Raw genomic sequence first — 24,729 nt, 5'->3', positions numbered from 1 at the left:
TAGTAGGTTGGTAGACAGCAACCACCCAGGAAGGTACCACCGTCCTGCCAAGTGAGTGTAAAACGAAAGTCTGTAATTTTTTTACATAATGGTAGGATTGCTGGTGTCTTTTGTCTGTCTCATAAATATGCAAGATTTCAGGTACGTCTTGCTACTTCTACTTACACTTAGGTCACACTACACATACATGTACAAGCATATATATACACACCCCTCTGGGTTTTCTGCTATTTTCTTTCTAGTTCTTGTTCTTGTTTATTTCCTCTTCTCTCCATGGGGAAGTGGAACAGAATTCTTCCTCTATAAGCCATGCGTGTTGTAAGAGCCGACTAAAATGCCAGGAGCAAGGGGCTAGTAACCCCTTCTCCTGTATAAATTGCTAAATTTGAAAAGAGAAACTTTTGTTTTTCTTTTTGGGCCACCCTGCCTTGGTAGGATTCGGCTGGTTTGTTGAAAAAAGTAGTAGTAGTAGTTCTTGTTCTTATTACTTTTCCATTTTATATCCATGGGGATGTGGAATAAGAATCTTTCCTCCATAAGCCATGCGTGTTGTAAAAGTCAACTAAAATGCTGGGGAGAGTGGGCTAGTAATGCCTTTTCCTGTACAGATTACTAAAAATAAGAAAATTTTCAAAGTGGGATGTCTGAATGTGTGTGGATGTTGTGTGAATGATAAGAAAGAGATGATTGTGGATGTTATGAACGAGAAGCTGGATATCCTGGCTTTAAGTGAAACAAAGCTGAAGGTTATGGGAGAGTTTCAATGGAGAGAAGTAAATGGGATTAAGTCAGGGGTTTCAGATAGAGCTAAAGAAGGAGTAGCAATAATGTTGAAGGATAAGCTATGGCAGGAAAAGAGGGAATATAAATGTATTAATTCAAGGATTATGTTGAGTAAAATAAAGGTTGGATGTGAGAAGTGGGGTATAGTAAGTGTATATGCACCTGGAGAAGAGAGAAGTGTAGAGGAGAGAGAGAGGTTTTGGGAAATATTGAGTGAGTGTGTGGGGAGTTTTGAACCAAGTGTGAGAGTACTTGTGGTTGGGGATTTCAATGCTAAAGTGGGTAAAAATGTTGTGGAGGGAGTAGTAGTTAAATTTGGGGTGCCAGGGGTAAATGAAAATGGGGAGCCTTTAATTGAGCTATGTGTAGAAAGAGGTTTGGTAATAAGTAATGCATATTTTATGAAAAAGGGGATGAATAAATATACAAGGTATGATATAGCACATAATGAAAGTAGTTTGTTAGATTATATATATATATATTTTTTTTCAACAATCCGGCCTATCCCACCAAGGCAGGGTGGCCCAAAAGGAAAAACAAAAGTTTCTTTTTTTTTTTTAAATTTAGTAATTTATACAGGAGAAGGGGTTACTAGCCCCTTGCTCCTGGCATTTTAGTCGCCTTTTACAACACGCATAGCTTACGGTGGAAGAATTCTGTTCCACTTCCCCATGGAGATAGGAAATAAACAAGAACAAGAACTTGTAAGAAAATAGAAGAAAACCCAGAGGAGTGTGTATATGCTTGTACATGATATTGGCAGTTTGGAGGAATATGTTGTTTATCTTTATACATACAGTGGACCCCCGCCTTATGATATTAATCCGTTCCTAAGAGCTTATCGTTAGCCGAAATTATCGTAAGGCGAATTAATTTTCCCCATAAGAAATAATGGAATTCAAATTAATCCATTCCTGACACCCCACAGTATGAAAAAAAAAAAAATTTTACCACATGAAATATTAATTTTAATACACACAAACTGAAGAAGGCATGCACAATTACTACTCTACTAAGAATAGAATACATGACACTTACCTTTATTGAAGATCTGGTGATGATTGATGGGATGGGAGGAGGGGAGAGTGCGGAAGTTGCAGGGCCAGATTAAGAAGTCTCCGGGCCCTAGGCTATTCAGATTGGCGGGGCCCCTTTGAGTTACGGGTAAGCAAAGCGACCCCTTCCAGCTTGGGGGTGGGGGAGGGGGCCGTTGTGAGCCTGTTTAAGGTCTAATTAAATACTTTCTGGCTATTTAGATTAAATTTAATAGGGAAAGTACATCAAGACAACCAAAAACCATTTACCAACAGCCATTATAACTATCTTGTTAAATCATGCATTTTAAAGAGAGTAAACTCAAGACAGCATAGTATTACTAGATTAAGCTATTAAAGTAGTGACATCATGTACCTATTATATTCAGCATAACCACTACAGCACTATTATTCCCTTTATAAATCACTGACCATTATTATCATTGCATCATGCATAAGACTATCAAATCATATAAACTCAAGAAAGTAAAGAATTGTTTATATTCACAGGCACTTCTTAAATAAACTTTTTTCTGGATTTCATATTGGCAAAATCATCAATTATATTCTGAAAATCAATATTTCTTGTTAGATCAGACTCAATGGTAAACAAGGCTAGGTTACACAATTTGTCTTGGCTCATTGTTGAACGGAGCTGGTTTTTCACTCTTCTCAAAACAGAAAATGAACGTTCTCCTTCACAGTTAGTAGCTGGAAGTGTTAGGTAGAGGCGATACACTATGTCAACATTAGGGAAGGTTTCTGAGATACCTGCATTTCTTAAATGTTTCAAAGCAGCTGAGGGTGCACATTTTTCAGGTGGAGCTTTAATCTGATTCATATAGCCAGAAAAATGAACTATTTCTTCAACAAATGTGTCCTGAACATCTGCTGAAAAGTGTTGTTGCAACTTTAATGCAGCTTCTCTCAATTCTGCATCTGGCATAGTAGTAATTTTGAACAGAAATCCGAACTTGTCATTGAGATTCTGGTAGATTTCTTTTCTTTTCACCAATTATGTAATCGGTGAATCCAGAATGACAAAGTATGTAGCTGTCTTACATTTCTGCCTTGGTAGCAACACAATTTCATTGTCTGGCTCTTCAAAATTGCGTTTCCTCTTCCTTGACCGCTGATGATCAGCCCGGTAACTGTAGTCTTTCACCAGCAGTTTAGCTTTCTCTTCAAACATTTCAAAAGCTTCATCATTGCGAAGTGAGCTTACAAATTCCACTAAGCCTGCATAGAGGTTAGCACAAGTAACCATTTCAATTTCCATTTCAATTTCAACAACACTTCAGTTAATTTGTCACAGTACAAGTCTAGATAACGTGTAATTACTAAAGAAAATTGGAGAGGAATCTCCCATACTCACCCATTAGCGGGAAAACACAGCTGTTCTGATGTAAACAGAGGCGTGTTGAGTGTTGCCATCTATGGTTAGGTTTATTTATTTTTTTTTTTTTTTTTTTTTTTTATTATCACACTGGCCGATTCCCACCAAGGCAGGGTGGCCCGAAAAAGAAAAACTTTCACCATCATTCACTCCATCACTGTCTTGCCAGAAGGGTGCTTTACACTACAGTTTTTAAACTGCAACGTTAACACCCCTCCTTCAGAGTGCAGGCACTGTACTTCCCATCTCCAGGACTCAAGTCCGGCCTGCCGGTTTCCCTGAATCCCTTCATAAATGTTACTTTGCTCACACTCCAACAGCACGTCAAGTATTAAAAACCATTTGTCTCCATTCACTCCTATCAAACACGCTCACGCATGCCTGCTGGAAGTCCAAGCCCCTCGCACACAAAACCTCCTTTACCCCCTCCCTCCAACCCTTCCTAGGCCGACCCCTACCCCGCCTTCCTTCCACTACAGACTGATACACTCTTGAAGTCATTCTGTTTCGCTCCATTCTCTCTACATGTCCGAACCACCACAACAACCCTTCCTCAGCCCTCTGGACAACAGTTTTGGTAATCCCGCACCTCCTCCTAACTTCCAAACTACGAATTCTCTGCATTATATTCACACCACACATTGCCCTCAGACATGACATCTCCACTGCCTCCAGCCTTCTCCTCGCTGCAACATTCATCACCCACGCTTCACACCCATATAAGAGTGTTGGTAAAACTATACTCTCATACATTCCCCTCTTTGCCTCCAAGGACAAAGTTCTTTGTCTCCACAGACTCCTAAGTGCACCACTCACTCTTTTTCCCTCATCAATTCTATGATTCACCTCATCTTTCATAGACCCATCCGCTGACACGTCCACTCCCAAATATCTGAATACATTCACCTCCTCCATACTCTCTCCCTCCAATCTGATATTCAATCTTTCATCACCTAATCTTTTTGTTATCCTCATAACCTTACTCTTTCCTGTATTCACCTTTAATTTTCTTCTTTTGCACACCCTACCAAATTCATCCACCAATCTCTGCAGCTTCTCCTCAGAATCTCCCAAGAGCACAGTGTCATCAGCAAAGAGCAGCTGTGACAACTCCCACTTTGTGTGTGATTCTTTATCTTTTAACTCCACGCCTCTTGCCAAGACCCTCGCATTTACTTCTCTTACAACCCCATCTATAAATATATTAAACAACCACGGTGACATCACACATCCTTGTCTAAGGCCTACTTTTACTGGGAAAAAATTTCCCTCTTTCCTACATACTCTAACTTGAGCCTCACTATCCTCGTAAAAACTCTTCACTGCTTTCAGTAACCTACCTCCTACACCATACACTTGCAACATCTGCCACATTGCCCCCCTATCCACCCTGTCATACACCTTTTCCAAATCCATAAATGCCACAAAGACCTCTTTAGCCTTATCTAAATACTGTTCACTTATATGTTTCACTGTAAACATCTGGTCCACACACCCCCTACCTTTCCTAAAGCCTCCTTGTTCATCTGCTATCCTATTCTCCGTCTTACTCTTAATTCTTTCAATTATAACTCTACCATACACTTTACCAGGTACACTCAACAGACTTATCCCCCTATAATTTTTGCACTCTCTTTTATCCCCTTTGCCTTTATACAAAGGAACTATGCATGCTCTCTGCCAATCCCTAGGTACCTTACCCTCTTCCATACATTTATTAAATAATTGCACCAACCACTCCAAAACTATATCCCCACCTGCTTTTAACATTTCTATCTTTATCCCATCAATCCCGGCTGCCTTACCCCCTTTCATTTTACCTACTGCCTCATGAACTTCCCCCACACTCACAACTGGCTCTTCCTCACTCCTACAAGATGTTATTCCTCCTTGCCCTATACACGAAATCACAGCTTCCCTATCTTCATCAACATTTAACAATTCCTCAAAATATTCCCTCCATCTTCCCAATACCTCTAACTCTCCATTTAATAACTCTCCTCTCCTATTTTTAACTGACAAATCCATTTGTTCTCTAGGCTTTCTTAACTTGTTAATCTCACTCCAAAACTTTTTCTTATTTTCAACAAAATTTGTTGATAACATCTCACCCACTCTCTCATTTGCTCTCTTTTTACATTGCTTCACCACTCTCTTAACCTCTCTCTTTTTCTCCATATACTCTTCCCTCCTTGCATCACTTCTACTTTGTAAAAACTTCTTATATGCTAACTTTTTCTCCCTTACTACTCTCTTTACATCATCATTCCACCAATCGCTCCTCTTCCCTCCTGCACCCACTTTCCTGTAACCACAAACTTCTGCTGAACACTCTAACACTACATTTTTAAACCTACCCCATACCTCTTCGACCCCATTGCCTATGCTCTCATTAGCCCATCTATCCTCCAATAGCTGTTTATATCTTTCCCTAACTGCCTCCTCTTTTAGTTTATAAACCTTCACCTCTCTCTTCCCTGATGCTTCTATTCTCCTTGTATCCCATCTACCTTTTACTCTCAGTGTAGCTACAACTAGAAAGTGATCTGATATATCTGTGGCCCCTCTATAAACATGTACATCCTGAAGTCTACTCAACAGTCTTTTATCTACCAATACATAATCCAACAAACTACTGTCATTTCGCCCTACATCATATCGTGTATACTTATTTATCCTCTTTTTCTTAAAATATGTATTACCTATAACTAAACCCCTTTCTATACAAAGTTCAATCAAAGGGCTCCCATTATCATTTACACCTGGCACCCCAAACTTACCTACCACACCCTCTCTAAAAGTTTCTCCTACTTTAGCATTCAGGTCCCCTACCACAATTACTCTCTCACTTGGTTCAAAGGCTCCTATACATTCACTTAACATCTCCCAAAATCTCTCTCTCTCCTCTGCATTCCTCTCTTCTCCAGGTGCATACACGCTTATTATGACCCACTTCTCGCATCCAACCTTTACTTTAATCCACATAATTCTTGAATTTACACATTCATATTCTCTTTTCTCCTTCCATAACTGATCATTTAACATTACTGCTACCCCTTCCTTTGCTCTAACTCTCTCAGATACTCCAGATTTAATCCCATTTATTTCCCCCCACTGAAACTCTCCTACCCCCTTCAGCTTTGTTTCGCTTAGAGCCAGGACATCCAACTTCTTTTCATTCATAACATCAGCAATCATCTGTTTCTTGTCATCCGCACTACATCCACGCACATTTAAGCATCCCAGTTTTATAAAGTTTTTCTTCTTCTCTTTTTTAGTAAATGTATACAGGAGAAGGGGTTACTAGCCCATTGCTCCCGGCATTTTAGTCGCCTCATACGACACGCATGGCTTACGGAGGAAAGATTCTTTTCCACTTCCCCATGGACAATAGAAGAAATAAAAAAGAACAAGAGCTATTTAGAAAAAGGAGAAAAACCTAGATGTATGTATATATATATATGCATGTGCGTGTCTGTGAAGTGTGACCAAAGTGTAAGTAGGAGTAGCAAGATATCCCTGTTATCTAGCGTGTTTATTTCATTATTTATTTTAGTTTTGATTAATTTTTAAAAATCAATTTTACTCTCCAAACACTTGAACTTTTTAGGTAGGGACCCCTTTGCACTTGCACCATGTGCGCAGTCTTGGATGAGCCCCTGAACCCCTTGGACCGCGGGGCCCCCAAATGTGCGGGGCCCTAGGCAAATGCCTAGTTTGCCTATGCGGTAATCCGGCCCTGGGAAGTTGTTATTGTTTAGAAGGGGAATCCCTTTCCATTAGGACTTGAGGTAGCAAGTCCTTTTCCGAGGTTACTTCCCTTCTTCATTTAATGCCACTAGGACCAGCTTGAGAGTCACTGGACCTCTGTCACACAACAAATCTGTCCATAGAGCTCTGTACCTCCCGTTCATTTAAGACTTTCCTAAAATGGGCCATAAAATTGTCATTGTACAGGTTGCCAACACGGCTTGCAGTAGCTGTGTCAGGGTGATTTTCATCTGCAAAGGTTTGCAGTTCAACCCACTTTGCACACATTTCCTTTAATCTGTGAAGTAGGCAACTAACTCAATTTCTCTCTCCCCTCCTCTGAAGCAGTTTCTTCATGTCTTGCCTCCTACTGTTGAAGATGATCTTGCAGCTCATCAGTGGTTAACTCTTCATTGTCCTCCTCCACCAACTCTTCCACAACCTCCCCACTAACCTTCAACCCCAAGGACTTCCCCAATGGATTCCACAACAGGCATACACTTCTCAGGGTTAGCCCCAAACCCTTCAAAATCCCTTTCTTCTACACATTGTGGCCACAGTTTCTACCAAGCATAGTTCAAGGTCCTCTTAGTCACTCCTTCCCAAGCCTTACCTATAAGGTTTACACAACTGAGGATACTAAAGTGATCTTTCCAAAACTCTCTTAGAGTCAATCGAATGTCTGAGGTCACTTCAAAGCAATTTTGAAACATAGCTTTTGTGTAGAGTTTTTTGAAGTTTGAAATGACCTGCTGGTCCATGGGCTGCAGGAGAGGAGTGGTATTAGGAGGCAAAAATTTGACCTTTATGAAGCTCATGTTCCCAGAAAGTCACTCTGCCAAGTCTGAAGGATGACCAGGAGCATTGTCTAATATCAGGAGGCACTTAAGGTCAAATTTCTTTTCCTCCATTAGGTAATTTTTCACATTGGGGGCAAATGCATGGTGTAACCAGTCATAGAAAAAGTTCCTAGTGACCCATGCCTTAATGTTTGCCCTCCACAGCACACACAAATTAGCCTTGAGGACATTATTTTGTTTGAACGCTCTGGGAGTTTCATATTGATATGCAGAGAGCATGCATAGTTCCTTTGTATAAAGGCAAAGGGGATAAAAGTGCAAAAATTATAGGGGGATAAGTCTGTTGAGTATACCTGGTAAAGTGTATGGTAGAGTTATAATTGAAAGAATTAAGAGTAAGACGGAGAATAGGATAGCAGATGAACAAAGAGGCTTTAGGTAGGGGGTGTGTGGACCAGGTGTTTACAGTGAAACATGTAAGTGAACAGTATTTGGATAAGGCTAAAGAGGTCTTTGTGGCATTTATGGATTTGGAAAAGGCGTATGACAGGGTGGATAGGGGGGCAATGTGGCAGATGTTGCAAGTGTATGGTGTAGGAGGTAGGTTACTGAAAGCAGTGAAGAGTTTTTACGAGGATAGTGAGGCTCAAGTTAGAGTATGTAGGAAAGAGGGAAATTTTTTCCCAGTAAAAGTAGGCCTTAGACAAGGATGTGTGATGTCACCGTGGTTGTTTAATATATTTATAGATGGGGTTGTAAGAGAAGTAAATGCGAGGGTCTTGGCAAGAGGCGTGGAGTTAAAAGATAAGAATCACACACAAAGTGGGAGTTGTCACAGCTGCTCTTTGTTGATGACACTGTGCTCTTGGGAGATTCTGAAGAAAAGTTGCAGAGATTGGTGGATGAAATTGGTAGGGTGTGCAAAAGAAGAAAATTAAAGGTGAATACAGGAAAGAGTAAGGTTATGAGGATAACAAAAAGATTAGGTGATGAAAGATTGGATATCAGATTGGAGGGAGAGAGTATGGAGGAGGTGAACGTATTCAGATATTTGGGAGTGGACGTGTCAGTGGATGGGTCTATGAAAGATGAGGTGAATCATAGAATTGATGAGGGGAAAAGGGTGAGCGGTGCACTTAGGAGTCTGTGGAGACAAAGAACTTTGTCCTTGGAAGCAAAGAGGGGAATGTATGAGAGTATAGTTTTACTAACGCTCTTATATGGGTGTGAAGCGTGGGTGATGAATGTTGCAGCGAGGAGAAGGCTGGAGGCAGTGGAGATGTCATGTCTGAGGGCAATGTGTGGTGTGAATATAATGCAGAGAATTCGTAGTTTGGAAGTTAGGAGGAGGTGCGGGATTACCAAAACTGTTGTCCAGAGGGCTGAGGAAGGGTTGTTGAGGTGGTTCGGACATGTAGAGAGAATGGAGCGAAACAGAATGACTTCAAGAGTGTATCAGTCTGTAGTGGAAGGAAGGCGGGGTAGGGGTCGGCCTAGGAAAGGTTGGAGGGAGGGGGTAAAGGAGGTTTTGTGTGCGAGGGGCTTGGACTTCCAGCAGGCATGCGTGAGCGTGTTTGATAGGAGTGAATGGAGACAAATGGTTTTTAATACTTGACGTGCTGTTGGAGTGTGAGCAAAGTAACATTTATGAAGGGATTCAGGGAAACCGGCAGGCCGGACTTGAGTCCTGGAGATGGGAAATACAGTGCCTGCACTCTGAAGGAGGGGTGTTAATGTTGCAGTTTAAAAACTGTAGTGTAAAGCACCCTTCTGGCAAGACAGTGATGGAGTGAATGATGGTGAAAGTTTTTCTTTTTCAGGCCACCCTGCCTTGGTGGGAATCGGCCAGTGTGATAATAAATAAAAATAACACCAATAAAGGCTTCACTTTGCAATCACCACTAGTATTAGCACACATGGGAAGATTAAACCTGTCTTTCATAGGCTTATGTCCTGGGAGTGCCTTTTCCTCCTGAGTAATGTAGGTCCTGCTTGGCAATTTCTTCCAAAACAGGCCTGTTTTGTCGCAATTAAACACTTGTTCAGGTTTCAATTCTTCACTGTGTATGTACTCCTTGAATTCCTTCACATATTTTTCAGCCGCTTTTTGGTCCGAACTGGCAGCCTCGCCATGCCTTATCACACTATGTATGCCACTACGATTCTTAAATCTCTCAAACCAACCTTTGCTGGCCTTAAATTCACTTACATCACTAGTTGCAGGCATTTTTCTAATTAAATCATCATGCAACTTCCTAGCCTTTTCACATGTGATCGCTTGAGAGATGCTTTTTCCTGCTATCTGTTTTTCGTTTATCCAAACCAATAACAGTCTCTCAACATCTTCTATCACTTGCGATCTCCGTTTCGAAAACAAACTTGCACCCACTGCAAGTACAGCTTCCTTGGTTGCCGTTTTGTTGGCCAAGATAGTAGTGATGGTTGATTGGGGTTTGGTACACAACCTTGCCAGCTCTGAGACAACTACTCCACTTTTGTACTTAGTAATTATCTCTTTCTTCATTTCCATAGCAATTTTCACCCTTTTTACCACAGGGTTGGCACTAGAAGCTTTCTTAGGGCCCATGGTGATTTATTTTGCAGCTACAAGAACTAAAAACACTGTAATATTATGAAATGTACCGAATGTATGCTTAGATGCAACCGCAATGGCTGGCTTGTAAACACTGGCACCCATGGTGCAGCTGAGGCCATGTGTGGGACGCGTCCCGGACGAATCACGTAAGGTAAGTTTTTTATCGTGAGGCAAGGCAAAATTTTTGCGTTCAAATGCTTTGTATGGTGGATTTAATGTAAGGCGATGCGTTCGTAAAGCGGGGGTCCACTGTATATGCTTCTAAACTGTTGTATTTTGAGCACCTCTTCAAAAAGTGATTATGTGTGAGTAAGGTGAACGTGTTGAATGATGATGAAAGTATTTTCTTTTTGGGGATTTTCCTTTTTTGGGTCACCCTACCTCGGTGGGAGACGGCTGACTTGTTGAAAAAAAAAAAACATGTATGTGTAGTGTGACCTAAGTGTAAGTAGAAGTAGCAAGACATACTTGAAACCTTGCATGTTCATGAGACAGAACAATGGACACCAGCAATCACATCATCTTGTAAAACAATTACAGGCTTTTGTTTTACACTCACTTGGCAGGACGGTAGTACCTCCCTGGGTGGTTGCTGTCTACCAACCTACTACCTAAAGTTAGATTATATACTGGTGGATAAAAGGTTGACAGGTAGGCTTCAGGATGTACATGTTTATAGAGGGGCAACTGATATATCGGATCATTATTTTGTTGTAGCTACAGTTAGAGTAAGAGGTAGATGGGACAAAAGGAAAATGGCAGCAACAAGTAAGAGAGAGGTGAAAGTGTATAAACTAAGGGAGGAAGAAGTTCGGGTGAGATATAAGCAACTATTGGCAGAAAGGTGGGCTAGTGCAAGTATGAGTAGTGGGGGGGGGGGGGTTAAGAGGGTTGGAATAGTTTTAAAAATGCAGTATTAGAATGTGGGGCAGAAGTTCCACTTCAGGGAAATCTTAGAGATGCCAGAAACAGAGCACTTTGGATAGTTAATTTGTGAGACATGGGTCCAGTGACTCTCAAGCTGGTCCTAGTGGCAGTAAAGAACAGAGAAGGGAAGTAACCCCAGAGATGGCTTTGCTACCTAAAGTCTTTATGGAGGGGGATTCCCCTTCCAAACACTAAGTCTTCCCTCTTTCCTGCTCCCTCTCTTTCAGAAGTCAGCATTAGCCTTTAATAAAGGTATGTAATACAGTGGTCCCTCAATAATCGTCCATAATCCGTTCCTGGAAGTGGGACTATTATCGAAATGGATGATTTTCGAATCAATTTTCCCCATAAGAAATAATGTAAATCCAATTAATTCGTTCCAGACACCCAGAAGTATCAACAAAAATTTTTTTTTTTTACCTAAAAGATAGATTTACATGCACAAAAGAATGAACATTCAACATGACAGTTACCTTTATTGAAGGCTGTTGTTGATGAATGGAAGACAGGGAGGAGGAGAGAGGGAAGAGAGGTTATTTGGAAGGGGAATCCCCCTCCATAAGGACTCTAGGGCACTAATAAAATGTATAAATGAACATTGGTAATAGGGGTAGTTGATGAGTGGAATGGTCTGCCTAGTAGGGTGATCGAAGCTAAAACATTGGGTAGTTTCAAATTTAGGTTGGATAAATACACGAGTGAAAGGGGTTGGATTTGAGTCGGACTTGCACCTGAGCTTATTGCTTGGGTAGCATTTGTTCTGTTAGTGGGTTGAATTTGTGAAGGACTGGCCTAATATGGGCCAACAGGCTTATTGCAGTGTTCCTCCTTTCCAATGTTCTAAAAGCTATGGCTTGGGTAGTTTCAAATTTAGGTTGGATAAATACACGAGTGAAAGGGGTTGGATTTGAGTCGGACTTGCACCTGAGTTTATTGCTTGGGTAGCATTTGTTCTGTTAGTGGGTTGGATTTGTGAAGGACCGGCCTAGTATGGGCCAGCAGGCCTGTTCCAGTGTTCCTACTTTCTTAAGTTCTTATTTAACATCACATTTGCCAGTAGGGTGATCGAGGCTAGGACCTTGGGTAGCTTTAAGAAGAGTTTGGACAAATATACGAGTTGGAGGAGCTGAGTTTGATTTGTGTCATTGGGTACGGGAGTAAATTCTTGGGTAGCTTTGGGTGGAGGTCATTTTGATAAGGACCTGCCTTGTATGGGCCAGTAGACCTGCAGTGTTGTTCCATTGTTATGTTCTTATTGGCTATTTGTTTGTGTGAGGGAGGGATGGCAAGTTTATTGTTGGAGAATATGACACTAATATCAACTCTAAGGCTTATTTATCTATCACAATTCAACTAATATGACATAATAAACAATATTAATAACATAGAAACATGGAATATACTCTAGAATGAATAAAATAAGTCATTATGTATGTCACGAGAGGTGTTGTGTTGTTGTTGGGTATATAAGGGCCACTGAGCGTAAGCCGTCCATAATGGTGGTGAAGCAGCAGCTGAGTCGGCGGTGGTTTTTGTAGCCCTATATAACTCCAACAACTCTCATTTGGGACTTGCAAATGAGTGGATAGTTATCAGAGCTTATTTCTTGGGTAGCATTGAGGACTGGGTTGGGAAAATGTTTCGTTAGTGGGATGAATTGTAAAGGACCTGCCGAGTATGGGCCAACAGGCCTGCTGCAGTGATCCTCCTTTCTTATGTTCATCAACCACTATCACAACTGCTTCCACTCTACCACCACCATCTTTGTATTTTTCTACAAACTTTTTTCATAAATTATGTGTTTCTCACATTCTTTACCAAAGGGCTGGCTCTAGAAGCTTTATTTGGAGCCATGGTAGCTTATTTAGCACTTGCAAGCACTAAAATCAATGGAATATTATGAAATATTTCGTAGGAGCATGTGAGGGGACCATCACTCACTGGTAAACAATGGCACACTGGCTGGGAAGGAAAGGCCGAGGCAGCTCAGAGTGTGAGTACGTGACCGGGACGAAGGACTATTAGGACTATTAGCGAGTTACCGGACCATTTGCGAGCCAATATTTTGACGAAAAAACAGGACTATTTCCAAAATGGACGACTTTCAGGCCGGACGATTATTGAGGGACCACTGTACTTTCATAATTGTTAAAAAAATTATTTGTTTGTAAATATTTTTGTTTGGAAGGGATTAATTGTATTTCCATTAATTCTTATGGGAAATATTAATTCGGTTATTGCCCAACCTTCTGGAACGGATTACGGCCGATAACTGGGGGTTCACTGTATTTGTGGCACTGGTACATAATAATGGAGAAGCACTACAGTAACCTACTGGACCATGTTAGGTAAGGCCTCAGATGAAGAATGAAACACTTGTGCAACATTTGGGAACCATTATAACGAAAACGTTTTGCCAGCTAGTGGCTTCTTCGGTCCAGTATAGAGAAGAATGGTGGTAGACGAGGAAGAGTTTGAGGTGATCAGTCCCTCAGCCTGTAGTTGATGTGTTCATTCTGTCAATCTTGCAAAAAGCACAGTATATGCACGGAGAAGTGGCTTGTATATTGTAGACAGGCGAGTTGAAGCAGTAAGCAGTCACCAGTGGAAAATCCACAAGTGTAAGTAGGTCATACCTATATGTTAGGCAAAAGTTGAAAAATTTCCTGTATCAAGATCCCAAGATAAGAACATAAGAAAGGAGGATCACTGCAGCAGGCCTGTTGGCCCATACTAGGCAGGTCCTTTACAATCCATCCCACTAACAAAACATTTGCCCAACCCAATTTTAATGCTACCCAAGAAATAATCTCTGATAACTCTATCTACTCATTTGCAAGTCCCAATCAGATCCAACCCCTCTCACTCATGTATTTATCCAACCTAAATTTGAAAGTACCCAAAGTCCTAGCCTCAATAACCCAACTAGGTAGACTGTTCCACTCATCAACTACCCTATTTCCAAACCAATACTTTCCTTTGTAGATGAATGGTTCAGAGAACCGACATGTTGATAAATTAGATACATATGCAACTCTTGGGTATCTTTATTGAGGAAACGTTTCGCCACACAGTGGCTTCATCAGTCCATACGTAGGAGAAACTTGAAGAACAGGAGAAGAATGAGGTAATCAGTCCCTCAACCTTGAGTCGATGTGTTCAGTCCATCAATCTTGAATAGAATACGGCATATCAGCGGAGAAGCAGCTTATAAACCGTATGGCAGGAGAGGTGCAGCAGTCATAGGTCGTATCACATTTGTTCAGTGTGGAAGTAGGTCGGGCCCAAGAATTAGGCAAGCGAAGAATTCTTAAGTATTAAGATCCCAAGAAGTTGCAGTGTCTGACAGATTTGTAGATGAATGGTTCAGAGAACCGACATGTTGATAAATTAGACACATATGCAACTCTTGGGTATCTTTATTGAGAAAACGTTTTGCCACACAGTGGCTTCATCAGTCCATATGTAGGAGAAACTTGAAGAACAGGAGGAGAATGAGGTAATCAGTCCCTCAACCTTGAGTCGATGTGTTCAGTCCATCAATCTTGAATAGAATATGGCATATCAGCGGAGAAGCAGCTTATAAACCGTATGGCTTGCCTAATTCTTGGGCACGACCTACTTCCACATTGAACAAATGTGACATGACCTATGACTGCTGCACCTCTCCTGCCATACGGTTTATAAGCTGCTTCTCCGCTGATATGCCGTATTCTATTCAAGATTGATGGACTGAACACATCGACTCAAGGTTGAGGGACTGATTACCTCATTCTCCTCCTGTTCTTCAAGTTTCTCCTACGTATGGACTGATGAAGCCACTGTGTGGCGAAACGTTTCCTCATTAAAGATACCCAAGAGTTGCATATGTGTCTAATTTATCAATACTTTCCTATGTCCTTTCTAAATCTAAACTTGTCTAATTTAAATCCATTACTGCGGGTTCTCTCTTGGAGAGACATCCTCAAGACCTTATTAATATCCCCTTTATTAATACCCATCTTCCACTTATACACTTCGATCGTGTCTCCCCTCATTCTTCGTCTAACAAGTGAATGTAATTTAAGAATCTTCAATCTTTCTTCATAAGGAAGATTTCTAATGCTATGTATTAATTTAGTCATCCTACACTGTCTATTCTGCATAATCTAGGTGAGGCCTAACTAATGATGTACAGTGGACCCCCGGTTAACGATTTTTTTTCACTCCATAAGTATGTTCAGGTGCCAGTACTGACCGAATTTATTCCCATAAGGAATATTGTGAAGTAGATTAGTCCATTTCAGACCCCCAAACATACACGTACAAACGCACTTACATAAATACACTTACATAATTGGTCGCATTCGGAGGTAATCGTTATGCGGGGGTCCACTGTATAAAGCTGCAGTATGACCTCTGGACTTCTGTTGCTTACACTTCTTGATATAAATCCCAGTAATCTATTTGCCTTATTACGTACGCTTAGGCATTGCTGTCTTGGTTTAAGGTTGCTGCTTACCATAACCCCCAAGTCCTTTTTGCAATCTGTATGGCTAAGTTCTACATTATATAACTTATAAGTGCTAGGGTTATGGACACTCCTGAGCTTCAGAACCTTGCATTTATCTACATTGAACTGCATCTGCCACTTTTCTGACCAAGAATAGAATTTGTCTAAATCTTTCTGAAGTTCCCTAACATCTACGTTTGAATCAATTATCCTACCTATCTTTGTGTCATCGGCGAATTTGCTCATATCACTAGTAATTCCCTCATCAAGATCATTGATATATATTATAAACAACAGCGGGCCCAAGACTGATCCCTGTGGAACGCCACTTGTTACAGATCCCCACTCGGATTTAACCCCATTTATGGACACTGCTTCCTGTCTGTGAGCCATGACTCGATCCACGAGAGCACTTTTCCCCCAATGCCATGAGCTGCCACTTTCTTTAACAGTCTATGGTGCAGAACTCTATCAAAGGCCTTACTTAAATCTAAGTAAATAATATCAAATTCTTTATTGTGGTCAACAGCCTCAAAAGCTTTACTGAAGAAAGTTAACCCTTTGACTGTCGCGGCCGTATATATACGTCTTAAGAGGTACCGTGTTTGACTTATATATACTCATAAATTCTAGCGGCTTCAAATCAAGCAGGAGAAAGCTGGTAGGCTCACATGTGAGAGAATGGGTCTGTGTGGTCAGTGTGCACCATATAAAAAAAATCCTGGAGCACGCAGTGCATAATGAGAAAAAAAAACTCTGACCGATTTTTTTAATTAAAATGCTGACTTTGTTGTCTATATTCGTATAGTATTTATGGTTGTATTCTCGTTTTCTTGGTCTCATTTGATAGAATGGAAAACATATTATAGAAATAGAGGTGATTTTGATTGATTTTACTATAAAAAGAACCTAGAAATGGAGCTCAAAGTAGGGGAAATGTTTGATTTTTGCCAATGTTCAAAAGTAAACAAATGATGCCATTGTCCAATAAATGTCCAACTAGCCATTTTAATATGCAGTCATGAATGGGTTGATGTTATTTATACAATTATTACAGTATTGCAGTAGTCTGCATAATAGTAAGTCTTCTATTTTTTGTGTGAATAAAAATTCAAAATAGAAAGCAAGAGTAATATCAGAGGGGCCTGGAGACATGACTGATGAGCAAAGAAAATGTTATTTTAGAGCCAGGAATGTCTGCATTGTTCATTCTGGACCTTATTTTGAAATTGTCATATTTTTTAGTTTTCATGAAATTGGCCAAATTGCAAATTTCTGACCACATTATTAGGTAGTTGAAATCGGAAAATGGGCAGTTTCTTGTACTCAATCGATATAAAAAATGGAGTTCTAAAGAAATAGCTATGAGTTTGGGCAACTGGAACAATGGAATTAGCCGAAAATAGGGCTCAAAGTGGGCGAAATCGCCGATTTGTAAACAGCGCCAAGGTCACTAACTTCACGAGAGCATAATTCCGTCAGTTTTCCATCAAATTTCGTTTTTTTTGGTGTCATTACAATCGGGAAAAGATTCTCTATCATTTCATAAGAAAAAATAATAATTTTTTTTTAAATTTTGCAACACCAGGAGACACCTCAGGATTGGGGGTTGCGACAGTCAAAGGGTTAATAAATTAGTTAGAGAAGACCGGCCTCTTGTGAATCCATGCTGAGTATCACTAACCCTTTCAGGGTCCAAGGCCAAAATCTGAAGTGGTGCCCCAGTGTCCAAGAATTTTCAAGAAAATTTTTTTTTATTTTTTCTTATGAAATGGTAGAGAATCTTTTTGTGAATGTAATAAAACAAAAAGTACGAAATTTGATGGAAAATTGACGAAATTATGCTCTCGTGAATTTTGATGTGTCAGCGATATTTACGAATTGGCGATTTTGCGGATTTGACTCCCATTTTAGGTCAATTACATTATTCCAGTCGACCAAATTCTTAGCTATTTCACTAGTATTACTTCTGTTCTATCGATTGAGCACAAGAAATCGCCAAGTCAACTGCTTCAATTACAAAATAAAGTGACCGGAAATTGATTTGGCCAATTTAACACAAAGTTCAAAATATTCCAATTTCAAAATAGGGTCCAGAATAAACAATGTAGGTATTCCTGGCACTAAACTACCATTTCCTCTGTTCATTAGTTATGTTTTGAAGCTTTACAAATAAATTCCATTTTGATTTTTTATTCACATAATGAATTTTTATTCACGCCAAAAAATAGAAGATTTACTGTTATGCAATATTGTAATAATTGTATAAATATCATCACCACATTTGTGAATGTATATTAGACCCACCAGCTGGTGTGTATTAGACGTGTGAGGCCGTTTGTTTACTCTTGAACATCGGCAAAAATTTAATATTTCCGCCACTTTGAGCTCAGTTTCAAGCCATTTCCAGTGCTAAAACCAATCAAAATTATCTCTATTTCTGTAATATTTCTTCCATTCTATCAAATGAGACCAAGAAATCACAAATACAACTATAAAAAACATACGAAAAAACACTGCAAAGTCGCTGTTTTAATCGAAAATCATGGTCTCATTTTTTTAATCTCATTATACACAGTGTGCTGCAGGATTTGTTTTATGTGGTGCACACATACCACATAGTTGTATTCTCTCATATCTAGGCCCAAATTTACCACTCACAGTTTATCAGAGTGAGCTGAGCTCATGACGTAGATCTACGGTTTGGACCCTGAACGTAAAGCCGTAGATCTACGGGACGGACCCTGAAAGGGTTAATCAAGCTATGCTTATTGAGATGGCTTCTTATATTCTCAGCAATAATTGACTAGTAATTTGCCTACAATTGAGGTCAGGCTTATTGGGCGGTAATTTGATGGTAACGACTTGTCCCCTGTTTTAAAAATAGGAATTACATTAGCCATCTTCCACATATCAGACACTTCACCTGTTTGAAGAGATAAATTAAAAATATTAGTTAATGGTTCACAGAGTTCCATTTTGCATTCCTTAAGAACCCTTGAAAAAACCTCATCAGGACCCGGAGACTTGTTTAGCTTCAGTCGGTCTATCTGCTTCACAACCATTTCACTAGCGACTCTGATGTTACATAATTTATCATCTTCTGGCCCACTATAAAAATTAATTACTGTCAGGGAAACCAGTTAGCCAGACTTAGAGTACTGAAGGTAGGAAGGGTAGTGCCAGCACTCTGAAGGAGGGGTGGGGATGGTGCAGTCAGAGGATTATTTAAATTGTGAAGTCAGCACACTTCTGGCAAGACAGCAATTGAATGAATGATGGTGAATTTTTTTTTCTTTGGGTCACACTGCCTTGGCGGGAGACGATGGTTGAGGAAAAAATTGTCCTAAAGTCTTTAATCCTTAGATAAAAGCTAATTATTTCATCAAAGATGTACAAATTATTTTAAATTGATGTAGTAGGAATAACCATGCATTCTTTTGTTTTCAGATTGGATTCCCAGGTCCTGGTCCAACTCAGTCAAATGAAGGACCATTAGGCAATATTGCTTCAAGTTTAAGTAACTTGAGTCTTGGTGGTACTGGTGTGTCTTCCTCAATCTTTCCAACGCCACCTTCATCATCAATGAGTCTTGGGGGATTAGGGTCACTTGGTACAGCTCCAGGTTCCCCTGGTCGTCCACTTGGTCCCTCCACTGCTCCTGGGACCTCACAGTCTCCACTCTCTTCCATTTTACCTGCTCTACAGTTGGGACCACCACATCCTGCAGCAGTGGGATCTCAGCTTCCCACACTACCAACTTCATCCATTATTCCCTCTTCTCTAAGATCTCATTCAGTACAGCCAAGTGTTGCACCTGCCAGACAAAGTAAGTTACATTTTTTCTTTATTTTGTTGTAATGTTGACAATAGAATCTCATTTTCATGCATAGGTTGTGTTCTTAAAAACCTGAAAAATATTGGAAAAATAGGGTTACATTCATAATACTTTTAAGAAAAAAAATTTATTTCATAATTTATCAAAAATAATAGTTCTTCATAGGTTACAGTGTAGTTATTGTTGCTTGGTTATCTGGAAATGTGCTGAGAGAGTTGATGTGCCCTTACCAGGCCTAAGTAGATATAGTGGGGTTCTTACAGTGATAAATACAATACTTGTTAAAAGAAAAGTTAAATAAACCACTTTTATTTTTACCATAAATTTTAGTTGCTGGGGCTTTTTGATCTTGAAAAGTGTAGAGAAGACTGATGGAGCCCTACTAGGCCTAGATGAATGCAGTGAGGCTTATAATAACAGACCTGTAGCTAAAATAGTAAAAGGAACCAACTTTACCTTACCTTCAATTCCTTGTTGCTAGTGCTTTTTGCCAAAGAAGTGTTGAACAGAACAAACTGCTAAGTCCTTATTTAGGCTAATAGCTTGGGTAGCTTTAAAAACAAGTTGGACAAATAGTCCAGTAGGTCTTCTGCAGTGCTCTTATTTAGGAAAGCGGTGCTTTTAGATATGTCAGGATTCTTTTCTGTCAGTCTGCACCTTTACCAGTGGGAAATTTCCTTGTATGTTGTCTTTCTCAAACTTTATTGCAATAGAGAGGTTTCTTTCCCATGCGATTAGAACTAGGGAAGGATATTTCAGTTATGAGATTCTATTATACACTTGAATAATATCAGACTTAATTTCAAGATATTAAAAATTGTATATTTGTTTTAGTATAGTAGAACTAATATTTAGTAATAGAAAAATTATTTGCTGCAGTGAGGAAGCAGTTGGAGGCAGTGGAGATGTCCTGTCTAAGGGGAATGTGTGGTGTAAATATTATGCAGAGAATTCGAAGTGTGGAAATTAGGAGAAGGTGTGGAGTAATAAAACTATTAGTCAGAGGGCTGAAGAGGGGTTGTTGAGATAGTTTGGTCATTTAGAGAGAATGGATCAAAGTAGAATGACACGGAGAGCATATAAACTTGTAGGGGAAGGAAGGTGGGGTAGGGGTCATTCTCAAAAAGGTTGTAGGGAGGGGGTAAAGGAGGTTTTGTGGGCGAGGGTCTTGGACTTTCAGCAAGCGTGCATGAGCATGCTCGATAGGAGTGAACGGAGACGAATGGTTTTTTGGGACTTCACGAGCTGTTGGAGTGTGAGCAGGGTAATATTTAGTGAAGGGATTCAGGGAAACCGGTTATTTTTATATAGCCTGACTTGAGTTCTGGAATTGGGAAGTACAATGCCTGCACTTCAAAGGAGGGGTTTGGGATATTGGCACTTTAGAAGGGTATGTAATAGGATGGTGTGTGTGTGTGTGTGTGTGTGTGTGTGTGTGTATATATAATTTTTTTTTTCTCTCTCCCCCCAACAAGTCGGCCGTCTCCCACCGAAGCAGGGTGACCCAAAAAAGAAAGAAAATCCCCAAAAAGAAAATACTTTCATCATCATTCAACACTTTCACCACACTCACACATTATCACTGTTTTTGCAGAGGTGCTCAGAATACAACAGCTTAGAAGCATAAATGTATAAAGATACATAACATATCCCTCCAAACTGCCAATATCCCAAACCCCTCCTTTAAAGTGCAGGCATTGTACTTCCCATTTCCAGGACTCAAGTCCGACTATATGAAAATAACCAGTTTTCCTGAATCCCTTCACTAAATATTACCCTGCTCACACTCCAACAGATCGTCAGGTCCCAAGTACCATTCGTCTCTATTCACTCCTGTCTAACACGCTCACGCACGCTTGCTGGAAGTCCAAGCCCCTCTCCCACAAAACCTCCTTTACCCCCTCTCTCCAACCGTTTCGAGGACGACCCCTACCCCATCTTCCTTCCCCTATAGATTTATATGCTTTCCATGTCATTCTACTTTGATCCATTCTCTCTAAATGACCAAACCACCTCAACAACCCCTCTTCTGCCCTCTGACTAATACTTTTATTAACTCCACACCTTCTCCTAATTTCCACACTCCGAATTTTCTGCATAATATTTACACCACACATTGCCCTTAGACAGGACATCTCCACTGCCTCCAACCGTCTCCTCGCTGCTGCATTTACCAACCAAGCTTCACATCCATATAAGAGTGTTGGTACTACTATACTTTCATATATTCCCTTCTTTGCCTCCATAGATAACGTTTTTTGACTCCACATATACCTCGACGCACCACTCGCCTTTTTTCCCTCATCAGTTCTATGATTAACCTCATCCTTCATAAATCCATCCACTGACACGTCAACTCCCAAGTATCTGAAAACATTCACTTCTTCCATACTACTCCTCCCCAATTTGATATCCAATTTTTCTTTATCTAAATCATTTGATACCCTCATCACCTTGCTCTTTTCTATGTTCACTTTCAACTTTCTACCTTTACACACATTCCCAAACTCATCCACTAACCTTTGCAATTTTTCTTTAGAATCTGCCATAAGCACAGTATCATCAGCAAAAAGTAACTGTGTCAATTCCCATTTTGAATTTGATTCCCCATAATTTAATCCCACCCCGCTCCTGAACACCCTAGCATTTACTTCTTTTACAACCCCATCTATAAATATATTAAACAACCATGGTGACATTACATATCCCTGTCTAAGACCTACTTTTACCGGGAAGTATTCTCCCTCTCTTCTACACACCCTAACCTGAGCCTCACTATCTTCATAAAAACTCTTTACAGCATTTAATAACTTACCACCTATTCCATATACTTGCAACATCTGCCACATTGCTCCTCTATCCACTCTATCATATGCCTTTTCTAAATCCATAAATGCAATAAAAACTTCCCTACCTTTATCTAAATACTGTTCACATATATGCTTCAATGTAAACACTTGATCTACACATCCAATACCCACTCTGAAACCTCCTTGCTCATCCGCAATCCTACATTTTGTCTTACCTGTAATTCTTTCAGTTATAATCCTTCTGTACACTTTTCCTGGTATACTCAGTAAACTTATTCCTCTATAATTTTTACAATCTCTTTTGTCTCCTTTCCCTTTATATAAAGGGACTATACATGCTCTCCGCCAATTCCTAGGTACCTTCTCCTCTTTCATACATTTATTAAACAAAAGTACCAACCACTCCAACACTATATCCCCCCCTGCTTTTAACATTTCTGTCATGATCCCATCAGTTCCAGCTGCTTTACCCCCTTTCATTCTACGTAATGCCTCACGTACCTCCCCCACACTTACATTCTGCTCTTTGCTCCTAAAAGATGGTATACCTCCCTGGCCAGTGTATGAAATTACCGCCTCCCTTTCTTCCTCAACATTTAAAAGTTCCTCAAAATATTCTCGCCATCTACCTAATACCTCCGTCTCCCCATCTACTAACTCCCCTACTCTGTTTTTAACTGACAACTCCATACTTTCCTGGCTTTCTTAACTTGTTTAACTCACTCCAAAATTTTTTCTTATTTTCATTAAAATTTCTTGACAGTGCCTCTCCCACTATCATCTGCTCTCCTTTTGCACTCTCTCACCACTCTCTTCACCTTTCTTTTACTCTCTGTATACTCTGCTCTTCATATAACACTTCTGCTTTGTAAAATCCTCTCATTAGCTTACTTTTTCTCTTTTATCACACCCTTTACTTCATCATTCCACCAATCACTCCTCTCTCCTCCTACCCCCACCCTCCTATAACCACAAACTTCTGCCCCACATTCTAATACTGCATTTTAAAAACTATTCCAACCCTCTTCAACCCCGCCACTACTCATCTTTGCACTAGCCCACCTTTCTGCCAATAGTTGCTTATATCCCACCCGAACTTCCTCCTCCCTAAGTTTATACACTTTCACCTTCCTCTTACTTGTTGTTGCCACCTTCCTCTTTTCCCATCTACCTCTTACTCTAACTGTAGCTACAACTAAATAATAATCCGATATATCAGTTGCCCCTCTATAAACATGTACATCCTGGAGCCTACCCATCAACCTTTTATCCACCAATACATAATCTAACAAACTACTTTCATTACGTGCTGCATCATACCTTGTATATTTATTTATCTCATACTTACTATATGATACTTAAAACATCCCAGAGAGGTAAAATACACATACAGTACACTCATTATTTACCTTAAAATATGTGTAGTCTTAATATAGGAAGAGATGTGAGTAGTATTTATTTGTAGGAAGTCAGTGTAGGTAGCCGGTAGGTGTAGCCCAGCCCGTGCACTGGCCAGGGAGGTATACTATCTTATAGGAGTGAAGAGCAGAATGTAAGTGTGGGGGAGGTACGTGAGGCATTACTTAGAATGAAAGGGGGTAAAGCAGCTGGAACTGATGGGATCATGACAGAAATGTTAAAAGCAGGGGGGGATATAGTGTTGGAATGGTTGGTACTTTTGTTTAATAAATGTATGAAAGAGGAGAAGGTACCTAGGAATTGGCGGAGAGCATGTATAGTCCCTTTATATAAAGGCATAGAAAAGAATATTTTTCTACAGTTATCCCCCGGTTGTCTAGAGAAAACATAATTCTTCCGACACTACCTACACAGCTGCTTTGTAAACAAATCTCATATTTACATCAATTTTTATTCTGTGAGTGTATGCATCATGTTTATATGCTATGTAACAGGTTTCATATATAATTTTGAGGAAAATATCATAGGTGGATTATTGAAAATGCCTATATTAATGTAAAATAAGACATTTAGTGTGCCCAAGAGTGATTATTATTACGTAGTGATGGCGTCATGAGTAGAGAGAGACTTAGCGATTTTAATGTGTACCTGCACACCAGCACAGTGTGTAAGTATATTTAGGTACAGGTACACATAAGTATAATTATCAGAGTATAGTGGACCCTCAACCAGCGATATTAATCCGTTTCTGAGAGCTCATCGTTAGTCAAGTTAATTTTCCCCATAAGAAATAATGGAAATCAAATTAATCCGTGCAAGACACCCAAAAGTATTGAAAAAAAACATTTTTTACCACATGAAATATTAATTTTAATACACACAAA

At 39.9% G+C, this 24,729-nt stretch overlaps 1 protein-coding gene across 1 annotated transcript in view; it reads left to right on the top strand.

The window, feature by feature from the left end:
* Not1 (CCR4-NOT transcription complex subunit 1) overlaps window positions 1-24,729 on the top strand; it is a 462,156-nt gene that overhangs the window by 107,151 nt on the left and 330,276 nt on the right. The window contains exon 15 of the mRNA XM_070089800.1: window positions 19,229-19,607. Within this exon, the coding sequence (XP_069945901.1) occupies window positions 19,229-19,607 (379 nt within the window). The remainder of the gene's footprint in view (window positions 1-19,228; window positions 19,608-24,729) is intronic.

The sequence above is a fragment of the Cherax quadricarinatus genome, chromosome 29 (genome assembly GCF_038502225.1).
Source record: "Cherax quadricarinatus isolate ZL_2023a chromosome 29, ASM3850222v1, whole genome shotgun sequence".
Lineage (NCBI taxonomy): Eukaryota > Metazoa > Arthropoda > Malacostraca > Decapoda > Parastacidae > Cherax > Cherax quadricarinatus.
Note: the sequence above shows the minus strand (reverse complement) of the source record. Positions and strands in the feature narration are given on the sequence as shown.